The sequence below is a fragment of the Gracilinanus agilis genome, chromosome 5 (genome assembly GCF_016433145.1).
Source record: "Gracilinanus agilis isolate LMUSP501 chromosome 5, AgileGrace, whole genome shotgun sequence".
NCBI lineage: Eukaryota > Metazoa > Chordata > Mammalia > Didelphimorphia > Didelphidae > Gracilinanus > Gracilinanus agilis.
Window position 1 is genome coordinate 208,257,270 of NC_058134.1, and position 19,607 is coordinate 208,276,876.

A 19,607-nucleotide genomic window follows, 5' to 3' on the forward strand; every position below is an offset into this window, starting at 1 on the left:
TTATTTATCTTTCTGGGTTCAGACTCTGGGTCCTTTTCTGCAAAGGATACCACTTTAGCTTAAGGTTACTAACCAAATTCTTATCTTTGGTCTTTAGCCAAATAAATTACATTTGTCCTATATGAATCCACATTTTCAGTATGCTTCAGTTCGTCACATTCAAAAATGATTGACTACTTGTCTCAGAATTCCAAATCAAAGTAACTGAAACTTCTAGAACTCTCGATAGACAACTCAACTATAAGCTCCTTCACATGAAATAACCATACCTTTAAGGGACAATATCTACCTTTGTACTAAAATATTTGAGGTTGGATTGTAGCTGAAATAAACCATAACTATGATAAAACATTTATATATGGAATGAAAGGTCCAAATATTACAATTTGACATACATGTAAAAGACAGAAAGAACAGAATAAAACTGAAAAACAGTACTGGGCAGGAACCAAGAAATTAACTATTTCTGCTTCTTTATTTTACAAATGAGTAAATTGAGACAAAAAGATAACATGATTTTCTATTAAATTGTCCATGATAGTTACCCCAAATCCTCCTTCCAGTTCTTCAAGAACTTTATATAGACTGCCAATTTTACATGTTGATGAGTTTTAGACACATAGATTTTCATTTGTCTTCTGGGATTACAAAGAAAGTTATGGAATTTGAAAGGCAAACTCTTTTCCAGTCATCTATTATTTCCTCCTAGTCATGAATGAAAGTGGGAACTGACATACAAATTCCTCCTTTATCTCTAAGGCAAAGATGCCTCTCCCTTTCTCCAAAAAACATGTCACCTTATACTTGTACTTTTTATTCATTGCACTTAAATTATTTTCCCATCATTTGACAATGCTCTATGCCAACTCTGAGTAGATTTTAGAAGACAATAAATCTCCCTCCAATCATAAACAATTGGTTTGCAAGAACCCAGATATGAGTTACCTTCATTACAGTCCTTTCTCAGACCTGTGACCTAAAAAAAAAAAAGCAGTTGAGTTTGTCCATTCTTATTTCTTCTTGGTAAAACCTGAATTACTTTTTCTTGAAATTCTATCTTCTTATTGATATTAACTACATTTAAAAAATATTTTCTTGGGTATTTGCTTTCCTTGTTTTAGTCTTAGTTAGAATTCAAGTTATAATTTCTAGGAGACTAAGAGGAGAATGGTGCTGGTACTCTCTTTTTCTCTTTTCAAGCCAAGGAGCCATGTGTTTTTGTTTTTCTTTTTAATGTCTTCCTCCATTCCCCTCCCTAGGCCTTTACTTTTATTTCTGAGATGTATGCTTCTTGGGAGCCAAAAAAGTTCACTTCATTTAAAAAATGAATCCCTTCATACCTTATGGTAGATGTTGCTGGGACCTGCTGATTTGTATGTTCACATTTTTCTAGTGTTCTCTTTAGTGCTTTTTATAGATACCTATTTTTATAAGATATTCATTGCTTCTTAATTGTTCCCAAAGCTTTTTTTATTATTGCTTGAGGAAAATTTAAAATAGCAGAGCAACACTTGAGCTGCCAGAGAATCTTTATGGATACCATCTCTTCCTCACTTATTAATAAAGTGACTTTCCCATATTCCTCTCTTTCATGTTATTTGTGAGAGCCTCACATATTCTCATCATCATTGGCCTTCAGGTTTGGCTAACCCTCTCATAGGACATTTCAAAAATCATACTTTTCTCTGTATTTGACTCTCTTACTCCAACCTGCTCTCATACTAGCACATTGAAATCACTAAAGATAGACCTCCGCCATATAGTTATATATTCAAACTCTCCCAGGTTCCTAGGGATAACTCTTTTGTGGGGAAATATAATTCCCCTACTTACCACTTTAATTCTTGAACCCCATCCAATGTATTTTTTGTTTGTACCACAAATTATTCACAGTATTAACTCTTTTAGATTGTAAATATAGCAATTTCCTTAAAAACAAAGCAAAAGAAATAGAACTGCATAAATGCTAATATATTGAATCAAATACATAAATAATAAAACTAATCACAATACATATATAAACGCAGATATCCCTCTCTCACCAATTCACTCAACAGCTGTGATGAAGAGTGTGCACATATATCTGTAAGAACATGGAAGGGAGAAATGTAAGGGAGAAAAACTTATGTGCTTAAAGTAACTCACAACTCTGCACTACTGACTTCAATATTAGTGGTTCATTAAACTGCTGCTCTGCTCATTGCTTGATTGAAGAGCCCACCTTTCCACTTGGGAAAATTCCCTTTCCTTTTGTATTTGAACATTCATTAAACATCACCTTTAAAAGGACATTTTACAAAGTGGTAGCTCATAATCCGAATAGTTGTTCTCTTTAAACTAGACTACTGCAGAGCTCATCAAACTGGCCATCCCTGGACCGTGCAGTACAACCAGACCAGCCAGTTTTTCACTCATCCAGATGCTGCATTGTCCAGTAAGGATGGAGCTCACAGCAAAACAGCTCAGGTGTACTTAAGCAGCTACAAAACCCCCTCTGCTTTTCTTGCTTATACCAAAGGGAGCAGCAGAGAGAGACAAACCCTTGTGAAAAGCTTCACCTCTCTCTACCCATAGGTGGTGCTGAAAGGTAATTGCAATCATTGGAATTCTTGGCTAATTAAGTCAATTCTCAATGCTACCTATCAGGAATCACTTAAGGAAAGTCTTCTATAAGCGAATGGCTTATAAACACCAAAGAATTTTCAGTCTTCAGCTCAGGTTCTTCTTCTGGTCTTTTTAAATTTCCTATGGCTTAAATGATAGCTTTCTGACTCAGTGACTCACCTTTTACTTCAAAAATCACAGCTGCCAATTTTTCTCTTGTCACAAAATCCTTGTAAAATCACATTTCCATTTCCAAATGTTTGTACAACTTCTTTCTTTTTTTAAATTTTATTCGTTTTAGTCATAAAACAGTCAATGAAAATTAGTGGAAATACCAGTTTTTACCACTATGAAGTCTTTATTAGTCTTTGATCTCCAGTGCCCTTGAAACTATCTCTTTGCAATTATATTTCTGTAGCATTTAGTTAATAAAAGATCTTTCTCTGCACTTTTGTAACAAAACTGTTCCCACAACAAATAAAGCAACATTCTTCACTGTTCATAAAGAAATCTTAGTCCTTACATCTATACCACAGATCACTTTCTCGCCAAAACAATACAAATCCCATCTGAAAGCTGTTTCTTCATAAACATAATTGAGTAATATATACTTAAACAAAGTTCTTTTTCTACTCCTATTAGATATCAAAATGTTCATCTGTAACAGCAGCAATATCTGGCATCTTCTGACAACATAGATTCTCTTCATTTACTCAAAACCTTTTTTTTTGTTTGTTTGTTTCATTATTTGAAGTGATGCATTTTTCTTAAAGGGACAGCATACTTTATATAGGTAAACTTTATCTTCCACGTTCTTATCTGCTATTTTAGTAATCTTGTCAAAAATGAATGAGGTTAGTCTGACATGACCTGTTCTTGGTGAAGCTATGCTGACTCTTAAATTGTTGCTTCTCTTTATAGATGTTTGTCCACCTTCTTTTAATGATCCATTTGAGAATTTTCCCAGGAATTAAAAAAAAGGAAAGCTCATTGGTCTGTAGTTTATGGACTCTTTCTTTTTTTAAGGGAAATATTTTTCCTTATTTAAAATCTCAAGGTACCCCTCTCATTTTCTATGATGTTTCCAATATTACTAATAGTGCTCGGGAAGGATGATGTCCACAATAGGAAACATCATACAGCAACCAGCACATAATGGGGGCTTAGTAAATACTTGTTCCCTTCCATTGCCTTCCTATACTTCAAATCCATCCATATTCAGTATAATCAGACAAATCCCATTATTCTACCTCACTGTAATTATTTTCCTGTGTATTTTCAAAATTTTATTCTTTAGCAACTCCTATCTTTCCTGATCTGATTTCCCCTATAGCATTTTAATCTATAGGATCTCATCTGTATTTCTGCTTAATCTTTCAAAATCTATCTTCTCAAAATGCAGGGTATATGTCAGACTATGCAGTGATTTATCCTCTTCTGTCACAAAGACCAGAATCAAATGAATACTTCTGCTATGGTTCCCATCATTTCTCCCATCCCAGCAACCAGTTCTTTACATTTAGAGTTAAAATTAACTCCACAATATAATTCTTCCTTATTGGTTCTTCTCTTGAAGAAAAGTGCTAGAATATGCCCGGAAGATTTATTTCAGGGTTTTCCAGTGTTGCAAAGGAAAGATTGAGAATCTCAAGACTTGAGTGTAAATCCTGGCTCTGCCACTTACTATCCATATGCCTAAAGCAAGTCATTTACTTTCTCTGGGGCTAGTTTCTGTTTGTGAAAAATGAAGATAATGATATTTAAGCTAGTCATCTCATAAGATTATTTTAAGGATCAGATGAAGTTGTATGTAGATAGATGGGGTAGTGCTTTGTAACCATGAAGAGCCTATGTAAAATATCAGCTATATCAAATAACCAACAAGAATTTTTATAATTGTACCATCTTTCCTAATATGTTGTTGTTCAGTAATTTTTCAGTCATGTCCAACTCTTAGTGACTTCATTTGGGGTTCTCTTAGCAAAGATACTGGAGTGGAGTCGTTTCCTTCTCCAGCTCATTTTAGATAAGCAAACTGAGTCAAACAGTTTAAGTGACTTTGCCCATAGTCGCACAGTTTAGTGTCTGAGACCAGATTTGAACTCCTGAATACGAGTCTTCCTGACTCCAGGTTCAGAAGTCTATTTACTAAACTACCTAGCTGTTACAATTTTGGGCTCTTCTGAAATATTTTTCTCTTGACTAGAGATTATTGTTCTTCTTCTGTATTCTCTTTGAAATGAAGAATTTCAAGTTTGAAACTGCAAATCCAGAAATAGCAACCCTTCAGTATAAGGAGGTGCTATGTCCCATTTTGACCTCACTCAAACTGGTGGAGGGAAGTAAAAAAGAAAAGAGACATCGAGATGTCAAGGGGAAAGTCCCTTAGAGGTGAAGAAAACATTGTACACCATAGATAAGGTTAGAGGCTCTCATAATTCAAATATATTTCCTACAGTTTCATGGTTATATGAAAAGATGAGGAAACAATGAACTTGCCCTAGGGCAAATATGCAATCTTTACATTTGTTTCCAGCCACTTAGCTCATCTGCTTAAGACTCTGCAGAAGCCAAAAAAGTATAGCTGACCAAATCATCATAAGTAAAAGTGGACTCCAAAACTTGAGGGAAGCCAACTCTGAACCCTGAAGGATTATTGAATCAGGGAGACTAGAACTCTCCCATTTCCTGCCACAAAAAAGAGAAAGCAAAGGTCAATGTCTTTGCTAAACAGGCTACTATAACATACGAACTAAGAAAAAGTGTATAACACCCAGTCAAACCAAAGGCTCATAGTGGTGATTCCAATTGCCCATCACTGAAAAATTCTAACAATCTAAGGGAATAACCCAGCTAGCAGAGGGGCTATATGCAGTGGTCCAGTGGCAGCAGATGCCCAGTACCAAGTGACCTAACTGGCCCAGGTCAGCAACAGCTGCCCAGCAGTCAACAGTCTGACCAGATGAAGCCACCACCATCAGCTACTGCCCAGTCAGCCCAGAGGAGTTGTTACATCATTTACCATAATGCTGCAATATTTGGGTTGCTTTGATATTTGTGAAAGGAAGGATGTGTTGGAATAACTGCCCCCAAATAGAGAAGAAATTAAGAGGACCTCTGAACAAAGTCAATAATTAGAATCATGTTATTGCTGTTGTCAGCTGTAATCATTCTTGTTAGGAAAATTTGCTTGAAGTTTTTTTTAACTGCCATTATTACCTGTCAGTAAAAAGTAATGTGCTTAATTTCATGTGTATGTGAATCACATAATGATACTTTCCATGGAGATCCATACCATTGAATTTTTTAACTTAACTGACAGCTTTTATAGAAGCATGGGATCCTACTTATACTAACCAATGGCTAGCCTTGATGGCAGAACCATAGCTAGATATGCCAAGTTCTATCCTAGCATCAGTAATACTAATTGATCCCTTGAGGAAAGCCTATTACCGAAAAAACAACAACAATAACAAAAACCTAGTTCTATGGAAAAGAAAAAGTCATAATTTTACATCTTGTATAATTGACCAAATAATCTTGATGTGGGATCCTGTGATGTGGTGGGAGTTGGTTGCAATATGCTAATAAGGTTATTGCAAAAGGATGTTGCTGGGGGAACCATTATATACAGTACGCCTGTACAAGCAGGATCCTAATTCCTGAAGTTGCTAACAAAGTTCCCTATATATGATGGTACCACTAATTTAGATTTTAGCCATGACCGTGTTTCAAATGGAGATGGATATAGATGTTATGAAATTTCCTGGGGAAAACCCTTTATGAACTAGAGAAGCTTTTATTCTTATTGTCCACTGCCCTATAGCTAGATAAGAGATTTGCTTATTCTTCTCTCTTATATCAGGAGTAGTCAAAGGAAAATAAAAGAGTAATGTTGTTGCATTAGCTGCTACATGACTTTTCCATACATGCAAAGGAAACCACAAATATTATTTGTATAAAAGTTGTACTTGGGGTTATTGTAAGTATTGTTACTGCTGATGCTTCTAGTCTTCTCTCGGAGTTGATTTTACCCACCGCTCGGTCCAAAGTAAAAGCGCTTACAGATATGAGAAGCATGGAAGGGATGGTATGGCTTTCCAATACCAGTCCAACTCTCTTGCTCTCTTTCTCTGAACAAGTCAGCAAGAACTCTCTGAATTTCAGAAATGTTCCTCTTGGAGTACTTGCCAGTCACAAATTAGCTGGCAGGACTTTATTAAGAGGGAAGGACACTTCCGGGCTATGTGAACCTGGGCAAGCCACTTAACCCCAAGTGCTTAGCCATTGCCGTTCTTCTCTCTGAGAATGGATATAGAGACAGAAGGTAAGGGTTTTTAAAACGACAGAGAAAGATACTTTGCAAATAAATTACTTGAAAGGGGACCTTCTTAATTATAACACAGATTTCCTGGAGGTATTTCAGGATCATAGTTTTGATTTGTGGGGAAGACAATTTGTTGACTTCCAAAGGGTTGAATATTAGTTGAGTTCAACAGATAAGATATTTAGAAAGGGTCTCTTTACAAGGTATTTGCATAATATAAAGTTAGGAATCATGGATGTGCTACAGAGTGACCAAACTATTCATTTTATTTTGCCATGCTTTAATGTCCCCATGAAGATAAAAATTATGCCACTTTACAGGTGACTGAAAAAGCATTGCCAAAGTACAAAATTGCTGCTATTTTCTACAGAGCATATTCAGGAAAGAGAAACAGCCTACCTAGACATCATGCTTTGGTATCTAGGTTCTAGAAAGCAAAAAGTTAATCTTGAATTTTTTAAATGTCTAGACTCGGTGGTTGGCATATCTTTCTCTCTCTTTCCATGGAAAGAGAAGTGAAATGCATGAGCTTTTATTTGAATCTTTAAATAAGCTGTTTGGATAATAAAATGTTGAGAAAGCTTCCAAATACCATATTCCTTGACTAGAAAACTGAGTATGCAGAGAAAAACTTCAATAAAACTTCTCTTCAAAGAAAAGTCAACTCATTTCACCAGTCATTATCTTTCTCCCCATCATCATTATCTAGTTCAAGGAACTTGGCAGAATACTAAGCACCCTGGTGATATAAATGTCATCATTATTGCTGTATTTTTATTGCTCAGAAGAGCATGGTGTTAACATAGCACAGCATCCAGGTACATTAAATCAATTGTTGAATCTAAAGACTCCAAGCTGCATGACAAATATCCAAAATGACTACTTTCTGAGTTGGTGCTGGAATATGATAACCCTCAGTTATTCGAGTTGTTTAACATATTACAGAATTATCCTGGCTCCAAGAAGAAAACTGGTTTCATGTATGTTGTTCTTGTTCTTATTATTTTGTCTGTATACTCATGAACCTTAAACAACATTTTTCTCTAATCTCTCTCTCTTCTCTCTCTCTCTTCTCTCTCTCTTCTCTCTCTTTTCTCTCTCTCTCTTTCTCTCTCTATCTTCTCTCTCTTCCCCCTCCCTTGTCCCTTGTCTTTTCTTTATTTCCTCTGGCTACCTGAGATGCCCCAGTAGAAGATGATCCCTCTCCTTGTGCTCTTGACACGGGACACGGACGGCAGTGCCAGAATGGTACAATATGTAAAGCAGGGTGGGATGGACCCAAACACGGCATCACCAACTTCGACAATTTCGCCTTCGCCATGTTAACGGTGTTCCAGTGCATTACAATGGAGGGCTGGACAGATGTGCTGTACTGGGTATGTATCTGGAAATGGGAGATCAATGGGGGAAACCAGAAAGATGTAGGCTTCCCTACTAATTCTTTTTTCCCTTTCCCTGTGTTTTTACATGTATATACAGGTGCATGTACACACAAACCCCATCAAACACAGACCCTGGCAGAGTTTTAATTTATTCTAGATTTTGCAAGAATAGTAAAACAGAAAACCCTCCCAGCAATCTCTTCCCTATCCATATTCTCCCCACACACCCTCCAAAAAGAAATATTCTCCTCCTCCTCATGATGACCCACTGTGGAATGGAGGCAAAAGAATCAGTCCCGGTCTCCTAAGAAGAAAGAGCTCACTGAAAATTAGAATTTTCATTGCATTGCAATAGTATAATGGTTGAGATCAATGGATCCTCCCTCCCACACTCCTAGAATTGAATGGACTGCCACAGCTCCCATGGAACTGGGCATAAGCTCCTTTTCTGTGGGCCATATGCTTTGACCCATTTTGGGAGGACATGCATTTCGTTGAGCTGGTACAGTAATTCTCTATTGGTCACCCATGACAGGAATTGCGCTAGAGATGATTATCAGCTGGAACTAGAGTCAGCTGATCACTTTATGGCTAGTCATCTTTGATACACTGGTAATCCATCAGGAGATACATCCTGATCTCAACATAGCACATATCTTCCAATAAGAGGCCAGAGCACATGTTCCACAGAAAGGAATCAGAGCCCCAAACTTAAAGTATAGCTCTATGGGAAGTGACCCAATCCAGTAGCTCAGAGGAGCCCACTGGTCCTAATTCCTGTATATTTATTCTAGTTATAAGTCATAGCTGAGTGCTTGTTTTGGTATAAAGAATCATTTAGGGGCATTCAAAGTTCATCAAGGTGTTGTTATAATCTTGGAAGAGAACTTGAAGTCATACAAATACCAAGTTAACCCAAAATAAACCCATCAGAAAACACGTTACTCTAATATGTTATGAATTTTAATTCTTAGATTAATCTCATCATGACATTTTAATCATTCATTAGCCCCGGTATATCAGTATCACTTTTCATTGGTAACTTAAAATTTTAAAACCTCTCATATCCATAAAACCACTTATATCCATATATGTATAAATGCCACCTTTCAAATTAATACCAGGATATAATGAATTCTTAGTCCCTTAGGAGGTTTAGCTTTTGTTTTCCAACAAGGAAAACTGACTATCTTGCATGCCATTTGGTTAACTCTAATGGAAATCTGACTTAAGATCTCCATGAAACATTACCCTATAGTCAGAAGTACACTTCTACATTCATGCAGCTTTTTCTCTTCCTCTAAATGATATCTCTATCCTGGTAAGGCAAAGCCTATTTTTGGCAAAAATTCCAGAGAAACTAATACTTCCTACCTCAGGAAGTGGCATCCTCCAGTATGTGGGACAATAATGAATATTGCCAGTACTGAAAGCTCCATTTTCTCTAGAATTTTGCAGAGTTGGAATTCACTAAGCCATCATGAACCTGCCTGAATCTTCTTAGGAAGCAGAATAGAGATATTAGGAAGAGAGCATACATGTAGAGCATACCAGAATATCTGGGTGGGGACAACAGAACAACTAGACAAAATTGAAACCAATGAAGCATCAGAATCTTCCTGCCTCAGAAAGAATATTCAAGAAGCAACATAAGGCCTCTTCTTGAGAATTCTTTATTGGAATAATACTTTTCACGGAGTAGGAGCCAAGTCCTATGGACTTACAAGGCTCCTAATTCCTGTGTATTTGTTATAGTTCATAAATCATAGCTGGGTGCTTGCCCTGGTATAAAGAATCATTTAGGGGCACTCAAAACGAATCAAAGTGTTGGTATAATTTTGTAAGAGAACTTAAAGTCAAACAAATGCCAAGTTAGCCCAAAATAAACCCATCAGAAAATATTTGTGAGACCATAGACTAAGACATTTGTTTGGATTACTCTGAAAGGCAGCTCAATTCGTTCCCAATTGGACAAGTTTATTCTGTTTAGTAAATCATACCAAATTCTACCAAGGTTTTGAAAAGCTCTTTGGATCTTTCTTGGAATGAAGAACTTTACTTGATCGTGCACAGGTAAAAACAACTCTCTCTCTCTCCCAGTGAGTAGATCATAAAATATGTGATTTATGGAACAGCATATCAGAACTTTATCACATGAACTTCAAACCAATGTCTTAGGTTGCTATGGCAATGCCTGTCAGAATCAGATTGGGAAGTAGAGGGCAGGATGGCAGGAGGTGGGGATGGGGGGATTGGAGAATAGATATAATTTATTTTGGTGACAATGCAGATATAAATTGTGATCCTTCATCATTCCCTCCATTTCCCTCCAACCCAAGTCACTGGTACCCCACCAGCCAGATGTGGTATAGAGAGACACTGTCATAATGACACCCAAAGTGGGGAAGAGTGAAATGCCTACAACTACAAGCACCAATTTTCAGCAGCTGTGTTGTGCCTTCTCCCCTGGAGTTTCCAGTACTCAGAATGGAAATGGAAGGCATTTCAGGGGTAAAGAAACAATCAGGGTCCCAGGGAATAGTCCTCTCTGACATTTCAAATAACCTTTCAACAAAGATTTTATGTATGTATGTACATTCACATGTGAACATACTTGTTCTTGGTGTTTTGTAATATTTTAATAGTATAATGAAATCATATACATACGTGTGTGTATACATATACACACATACTTTTTTTTTAAGAGAGAGAGTGACCACATATATAAATTTGCTGCCTACCTTCCCTAGGAGAATTTTAATCTCCTTCTTGGATATTCATGGATATTCATGAAGAGTTGGGTAACACTCCAGCCCAAGGCTCCTGCTCACAGAGGTTTTCACTATTCACCCTTCTTTGCTCTCGCTCTCTCTCTTTTTTCTTCTACCTTCCTCCTCTTTGCCTCTGCTTGCCCCTCTAATCTTTTATGGCTCTAAAGTATTCTAGGAGGGCTGGGAATACTTTTACTCCCCAGGCCATCTCAGAATGTGACTTCTATCTCTCCTTGGTGAACAAGCATTTCCTTTGCAGTCCAAGGGGCAGGTATGGTTTCAGTCAAGAAAGGACAAGAAAGCAGTTCCTTTGTGATAGGGACCTCTAGATTGGAAACCAAAATTGGCCCTTAAAACCTGAGAGAAGGGGCAGGTAGGTAACACAGTACCATATTGATTCGAAGACAGAAAGTCATGTTTAAAAACCCTTCTGGGAAAAGATGCAAAGAGCAGATTTTTTCTAATATCAGGTGTACTTAAAGGTAGAAAATCAAACGGTGTGCCCCCAGCATTTGCAGCAGTTTGGGCTAACCTTTGTAATGCAGCTTCAGAGCTTTGAAAGGTGACCAGGGTCATTCCTAACTTCTTGTAATGAAAATCCTAATCAGCTACCAAAATCACCTTTTTTTCCTATTCTATGTGTTAGGAAGTTGGGGCAGAGGAGGAGAAAAAGCAGAAAGAACCCAAAGCATTAAAAATATTCCAAATAAAGGATTCATAAGACATTTTGAACATCCACAGAGGAATGTGTTGCTCCTTCTTCAAAAAGAAATGGAAAACCTTGGAAGTTAAGTGGGAGGCTAGGAATCTGCATTTTCTTCCATCTCTGCCAAACATTCCTGGCCTAACCTGTCGTAACCCTCAAGCATGAATGATCCCTATCTTACCCTCCGAAGGGCTCTTTTGTTCCTTGTCTTTAGGGGTCTACATATTTTCTGTGGAGGCACCTGGCTGCTTTCTGTACCCCAGGCATAGTCTACAGACAGAATGCCATAATCATTGACCAACTGCCAGTACTGGGTGGGTGCTGCCATACTGGCAAGAGAGGGGCTGCTCCTGGGGAAGGAGGTCCCTGGAAAGTGTGCAGCTTATAAAATATGCCTAGGACTCAAAGCAGCTCCAGAGGCTTCATCTCTCTTCCCAACTCACATTACTTTTTTCTTTTATTCTGTCTTAACGCCGGAAATGATTCAGAAATCAAATTTAGCAGAATCGGTGTGGCGAAGTACATCCACTATAGAGAAATGGACCAGAACATTGTGCCATCTATGGAAATATTAACAATTCCTAACAGCAAAGTCAAAAAGGGTCGAATTATTTAACTAGATATTATTCTTTACCTAGTGATCTTCTCTGGAAATCTGGAGATTTGAAGGAAGCAAAAACAAATAAGGGGAAGCTAATGATTTTTAAATCAAGCCACTTTTAGTTTTGATGATCCACTTTCTAGAGGAAGGGGGTGTCTTCTGGCTTCAAATTGAGTCATTATACTTTCAGAATGTACAAATCTCTTTAGAAGATGAAAATTTGTTGGGCTCTTCAGTGCTCAGAAGGAGAAAGAAATGTGTGGTACTGGAATAAACTTAGCATTAACTTCATTCCTCCCTTGATTTAAAAATATATATTTTATGTACATAATATATATATATATATATATATACAGAAAGAAAATCCACTTGTTTTAGATCATTTTAGAAGAGCCATAACCAGAAAAAGATAACTGAAACTTTGTCCTAGGTTCTCACAACTTAGAGGTATCTAATAGCACTTTTAGTCTTTTATCAAAATGGAAATAATGAGTTTATCTATCTAAGGAGAATAACTAGTTAAATTAGGTCACTATTGAATGGTAGCTTCTCTCTACACAACTCAATGGCTATACCTCAGGGACACAAAATTGAGAGCACATTTCCTTGGTTTTCCCAATTAAAAATTGCTAGTTGTGGCTCTGAATTTTGGTGTTATTACAGTTGGACAAAAGGTCCTGAGACCAGATGGTTTTTTCGTGGCTCAGCTCTAGAAGTCCTTCATGTTCTTCTAGGAAACAGATAGGAACTAGACTCATCATTACACTGATATAGGGAACTCCTAAATGAGGAAATTCCTTCTGCCAATGAAGTCGAAAACCATCATTTTCTCCGAACCTTATTATCTTAGAGAATTGCTTAAAGCAGTTAAATGACTCATCCAGGGTCACAAGCTAGTATCTATCACAAGCAAGAGTTGAACTAAAGTCCTTATTGGCTTCAAGATCAACCCCCTATCCTCTATGCCACACCAAATCTATGGATTTGACAGAAGAGATGTTTAATAACCAAAACTGGGTTCAAATTTTGATAAAAATACATTCTGTCAATTTATTGAGCAAATGCTAGGTACCTGGCACTGAGGTACCTCCATCTCATCACTAGGGACTGTAACATTGGGGTGTAGGAAAAGGGAGAGCAAGGTTGCAACACATTCAAATTTAATTGTAACAAGATGAGAAGGGGTGTTCAAGAGTAGGAAAATGGACCGTGATTCTAGAATTCAGGTGGTTCCAGTTGACTAGGGATCTAGATGTCTTCATAAAGTTTCTATCCTGGAAAGAGCAGAAAAGCCTAGTTCCTGGACATCTAGTGGTAACCTCTTGCTTTTCCTCAGTTATAGCAGAAAACCCTTTCATCCATGTTTTGCAAAGCATCCCATAACTGGCAACAAAATGATGCCCCATGCAGAGCAGCCAGAGTCACCCTGAAGGCACAAAAACATTTGTACTTCTTTAGCAGGTCTAAGCAACTGAATTTAGCACCTGCTTATTGAGAATAATTAAACTAGGAAGCTTTCGAGAAGTACGTTTCTTCCACTCCTTTTCTTTCCCTCTCACTTCCCCGTCTTTAAAAATTGGTTTGAGAATACCTTTCCTGGTACTTACACTGGAGTTTATTTATGATACTTGCCCAGCCATCAGAATTGCTGGTTGCAACTGAGCTCTGACTCACTGAACATCATTATTCCTACCAAAACCAACCATGACTTCTAGCATTTCCTTTCCCAAGGAAATCCTTTTACTACTTTAGATAAAGTTGACACACAGAATAACGTACATTCAAAGAATCTTACAAGAGTTGAAGATTAGGGAAGAGAACAATTTATAGGACCGTAGGTGATTCCTCACTTTCCCTTACCCCTCTTTCCTCCCTGCATTATCTGAAGATCTTGGGAACAAGAGCCAGATTTCTTACCTTCATAGGGAGTTTTGTTTGTTTTGTTCTTCCATTAAAAAGTCAACTGTCAGCTGTCATTTCTAAATTCTCTCTTGTCATTCCTTGTGCATATTGGGATGCCCTGCAAGACAATTTCAGGCACAAACATGCAAGCACAGGAAACTCTTGTCCTATGACTGCCAAAATAACATGTCTATGCTAATTTATTGCAAAGTCCCCTGAATGTAAGCAGTTTGATTTGAGCCATTTTATTCTAGTGCCATTTCTGAAGAAATCTTTAGAAAATCATCTTCCCTTTCTTTCAGTGTGGTAGGATTAAAACTAATCTCTGAAGAAGTCAGAAACAGAGAGGAGGTGGAATTGATTTATAAGGATAACCCAATAAATATTATAAAGGAAAAATGGAAATAACAAATTCTATTTCTCTCATTAAAAAGCAGCAACCTAGGGGGCAGCTGGGTAGCTCAGTGGAATGAGAGTCAGGCCTAGAGACGGGAGGTCCTAGGTTAAAATCTGGCCTCGGCCACTTCTCAGCTGTGTGACCCTGGGCAAGTCACTTGACCCCCATTGCCTACCCTTACCACTCTTCTGCCTTGGAGTCAATACACAATATTGACTCCAAGACGGAAGGTAAAAGTTAAAAAAAAAAACAGCAACCTGACATCTAAACTGAGATGTGAGAGGATTTGATCCCATTGGGGTTAAGATCTTAGAGTTGCTGATTTTTTGACAGAAAGATCTTAAATCCTTTTCATTTTAAGTCATTGACACTTTAGTGTAATAAACTAATAATAAATAATAAAAATAAACTAGAAATAAATAGTGTATATAAACTGGAGAATTAGATGTCCAAGGAGAGGAAGAAACAGCTTGAAAGATAATTCTCAATTAAATTTGCAAGAAATTCATTGATTCAAAATAAATGTTCATTGAGCACTTAGTATATGCCCAGAACTATGCCCAGAAGTACTAAAAATGGCCTTGCCCTCCAGGATCCAATAGCCTGACTGAGCAGTCAAGAAATTCAAAATATTAAAAATTAAAAAAATAAAAATAAATTCCTTTCATAAAAAAAAAAGAAACTCCCATGGAGAAATTCCCAGAGTAGTTTAGAGGAGCAGCGACCATCACAGCCTTGGCCACAGAGGGACAAGGAGTTTAAAACTAAAATTGTTGGTCTATACCAATTTTCTGCCAGGTGGTGGTTCAGTTTTTCTAACAGCTTTTGTAAAAATAGTGATTTTCTATTCCAATCAAATTAATTGGAATCGAAATTGGAATAGAAATCAAAAATAAAAGGGAATTATGTTCATTTGCTCCTGTATTTTGTGACCTAATCCCTTCCACTGATCAAATGATTTCTTGACCAGAACCAAATCATTTTGATGATTACTGTTTTGTAGTAGTTTAAGATCTAATACTGCATGTCCCTTTCCTTCCCATTTATTTTCACTATTTCCCTTGAGATCCTGGACCTATTTATTCCTCCAGATTCATTTTGTTATTTTTTCTAGCTCATTTGTATATCATTGAATAAATAAATAAACTTTGACAGTATTGCCATATTATTACATAATATTTATAAAACACTTACCAGCATGTCTGGTACATAATAGGCACTATATAAATGTTAGCTATTATTATTAACATTATCATTATAATGTTAGCTCAGTCTACCCATAGGCAATTAATATTTCTCCATTTATTTAGTTATTCTTTGTGAAAAGAACCTTTTATAGTTATGCTGAAATAGAACTAATATGTGTGTTACTAGAAGACTCTCAAGTATTTTATACATTCTATATTCATTGAAAGTGGAATTACTCTTTCTATCTTTCTGCTAGGATTTATTGTAATATGCAGATATGCTGATGATTTGTGATTTTTATATCCCACCACTTTACTAAAGTTGTTAATTTTTTCAATTAATTTTTGTTCCCACTTTGTTGTGGTTGACTTGCCCAGGGTCACACAGCTAGTATGTATCTGAGGTTGGATTTAAACTCACGTTTTCCTGACTCCAATCCTGGCACATTATCCATTATGCCCTCCAGAACAAAAGCATCATTTTGTTTCCTCTTTGCCTCTCTAATTGTCTCAAATATTTTTCATCTCTTATTGCTATAGCTAGTATAGTAGTGATGATAATGGACATCCTTAATTTACCTCTGAAATTACCCGGAAGATCTGTAGTTTATCCCCCTTAGTATATAATGTTTGTTCTTGGTTTTAGATAAATACTACTTATATTAAAGAAACGTCTGTTTCTTTCTTGCTTTCTAGAGTTCGTTTTTAAAACAGGAATGGGTTTTATATCTCATTAAAAGCTTTTTAAAAATCTATTTATATCTTGTGATTTCTGTTCTACTTATTATTATGGTCTGTGATATTTATGTTTTTCCGAATAGTGAACCAACCCTATATTCCTGATATAAATCCAAACTGGTGATAGTGTATAACTTTTGTAATATATTGCTATAGTATCCTTGCAAATATTTTATTTAAATGTTTTTATCAATATTCATTTTGGAATATTTGTCTAAGATTTGTTTTCTGCCTTGTCTCCTTGGTTTAGGTATTAAGACAATTTTTTCACCAAAGAAAGAATTTGGTAGGATTTTTTCTCTTTCTATTATTTTCTTTTTTGTTAAACCCATATCTTCCATCTTAGAATCAATATTGTGTATTGGTTCCTAGACAGAAGAACAATAAGGCATAAGCAATGGGGGTTAAGTGACTTGCCCAGGGTCACACAGCTAGGAAGTGTCTGAGGCCAGATTTGAACCTAGGACCTCTCATCTGTAGGCCTGGCTCTCAATCCACTGAACCACCCAGCTGCCCCTTTCTGTTATTTTCCAAATGGCTTTTATAATATTGGGATTAGTTGCTCTTTTAAAATGTGATTGAATTCACTTATAAATCCATCTAGTACTGAATATTTTTTTTCTTTTGAAACTTGCTTGTGACTTGTTCGACTTCTTTTTCTAAGATTGGGGTATTTAGATCCTCTTTTTCTCATTCTATTCATCTGAGCATTTTATATTTCAGCAAAGATTCATCCATTTCATTTAGGCTGTCAATGTTACTGGCATATAGTTAGGTAAAATAATTTTATCATTATTTTTTATTTATTCTTCAGTTGTGAATTTACCTTTTTCATTTTTGAGACTGATAATTTAATCTTCCTCATTTTAAATCAAATTAACTAGTGTTTTATCTAGCTTTTTTCAATAAGCTCCTAATTTTTTTAGTAATTCAATGAGGTTTGTTGTTTTCCTTGGTTTTTTTGCTTTCAACTTTGTTCATCTATTTGATTTTTAGGAATTTCCTTTTAGGATTGAAATTTGTGTTATTAAATTTATTGGTTTTTTAGAATTTTTGTTTTTACTTGTTTGCCCAAGTTATTGATCTGTCCATTCTTTTATTTGTAAAGGGGTCTTACCAATTTTTATTTATAAAAGAGATATAAATTTTACCTTCAAAAGTACTTTAATAGCATCCCAAAAGTTTTGGTATATTTTCTTATTGTTGCCATTATTTTTGATGAAAAGATGTATTCTTATATTATTTGATTTTTAACAACCTTTCCTTCAGACTATTATTTATTCTGCAATTAATTTTAATCATTTTTTCAGTGGACCTTTTTTGAATATAATTTTATTGCATTGTGGTCTGCAAAAGATGTTTCATATTTCTGCTTTTTTACATTTTGTGAGGTCATTTTTTGTAAAATGCCAAGAACAGCTTTGAAATGTGTATATTTCTTTCTAGTCTCATTTAATAATATCTAGAAATCTATCACATTTAACTTTTCTAAAATTATATTGAGGTTCTTAACTTCTTTCTTGGTTAGCATTTTCTAAATCTGTAAAGGATATATCAAAATATCCTACTATTATGGTTTTATACTGTTTCTCCCTATAGCTCATTTAAGTTGTCCCTTAAGCAATTAGACACTATGCTATGCAGGGCATGTGTGTTTAGTATTGATATTAATTCAGTCTATGATACCTTTCAGAAAGATGTAGTTTCCTTGTTTCTCTCTTTTAATTAAATCTATTTTTGCTGTTGCTTTTTCTGAGAGCATGGTTACTGTCCCTCCCTTTTCTTCTTTTTTTTTTAACTTCAGCTAAATCATAATGGATTTTGGTCCATCATTTAACTGTGTGAATCTTTATGTTTCAAGTATATTTCTTAAAAACAAGTTATGTTGGCTTCTGCTCAGTTCTACGATTCTTTTTCCATTTTATTAGGGAACAGTAAAGAAATTCATCTTGTTCACAATCACAGTTAAAATCATTAATTGAGTATTTCTCCTCCATCCTATTTTCTTCTATTTTTCCTTCTCTTTCTTTCCTACTCTCTCTTTATAAAAGAAAGAAAGAAAGAAAGAAAGAAAGAAAGAAAGAAAGAAAGAAAGAAAGAAAGAAAGAAAAGAAAAGAAAAGAAAATCCTAAGGAGGAATGTGCTGAGTACCAGTGCTTCAAATTTGATATAGTATGCCTCTGTTCCCATAGCTCTCTTTTCTTTTCCTCACCTAGAACCCACTCATAGATTCTAATCCTTTCATTCTCTGCTTTTAAATACATCTTTATGATCTTCCTTCCATAGTGAGAGCTTATATTGCTTAGGACTAATCCTTCCTTAATCTTAGTTGCTATTGTTTGGTTGTTTCAGTCCTTTCTGACTCTCATGATTCCATTTGGGGTTTCTTTGGCAAATATACTGGAGTGGTTTTCCATTTCCTTCTCTAGATCATTTTATAGATGAGGAACTGAGGCAAACATAGCTAAATGACTCACCCAGGGTCACACAGTTAATAACTGTTGGAGGCTAAACCTGAACTCAGGAAGATGAGTATTCTATCCACTGTGCCATCTAGCTTTCCTTCCTTAATTTACCTTCCTTCTAATTCTCCTCTTCTCCCTTCTCTCCTTTTCTTCCTATTTCTCAATTGTGTTAAATATTTTTCTGCATTCAATGTATGTGGATGGGTATTTTTCTCTCCTTTGACTAGTTCAAAAAACATAAGATTCAAAGGTCATCTTCTCTTTTCCAACCTTTCCTCATGGCTATATAATCTTATATTTGCTCCCACCCTACCCAATCCCATCCTCTTTGTTGATATAGTTTTCTACTTGCAGATATTGATTATATAAGTTCCTCCACCTTTCCTTTCTCTTCCTGTGCCTATCCACCTCCATGTATATTCTTTTCTCTCTCTCTCTCTCTCCTTTTTTATTTTAAGATCAAAACACAACAAAAATCATTTCCAGGCCTCCATCTCTTATCTAGTGCCCTTTATAGTTCCTGGTCA

The 19,607-nt window shown here is 36.0% G+C and overlaps 1 protein-coding gene across 1 annotated transcript in view; it reads left to right on the forward strand.

Annotated features, from left to right (window-relative positions):
- The window catches only part of CACNA1C (calcium voltage-gated channel subunit alpha1 C), a 1,013,247-nt gene that overhangs the window by 740,987 nt on the left and 252,653 nt on the right, over positions 1-19,607 (forward strand). Inside the window, exon 7 of the mRNA XM_044679095.1 lies at positions 8,111-8,307. Within this exon, the coding sequence (XP_044535030.1) occupies positions 8,111-8,307 (197 nt within the window). The remainder of the gene's footprint in view (positions 1-8,110; positions 8,308-19,607) is intronic.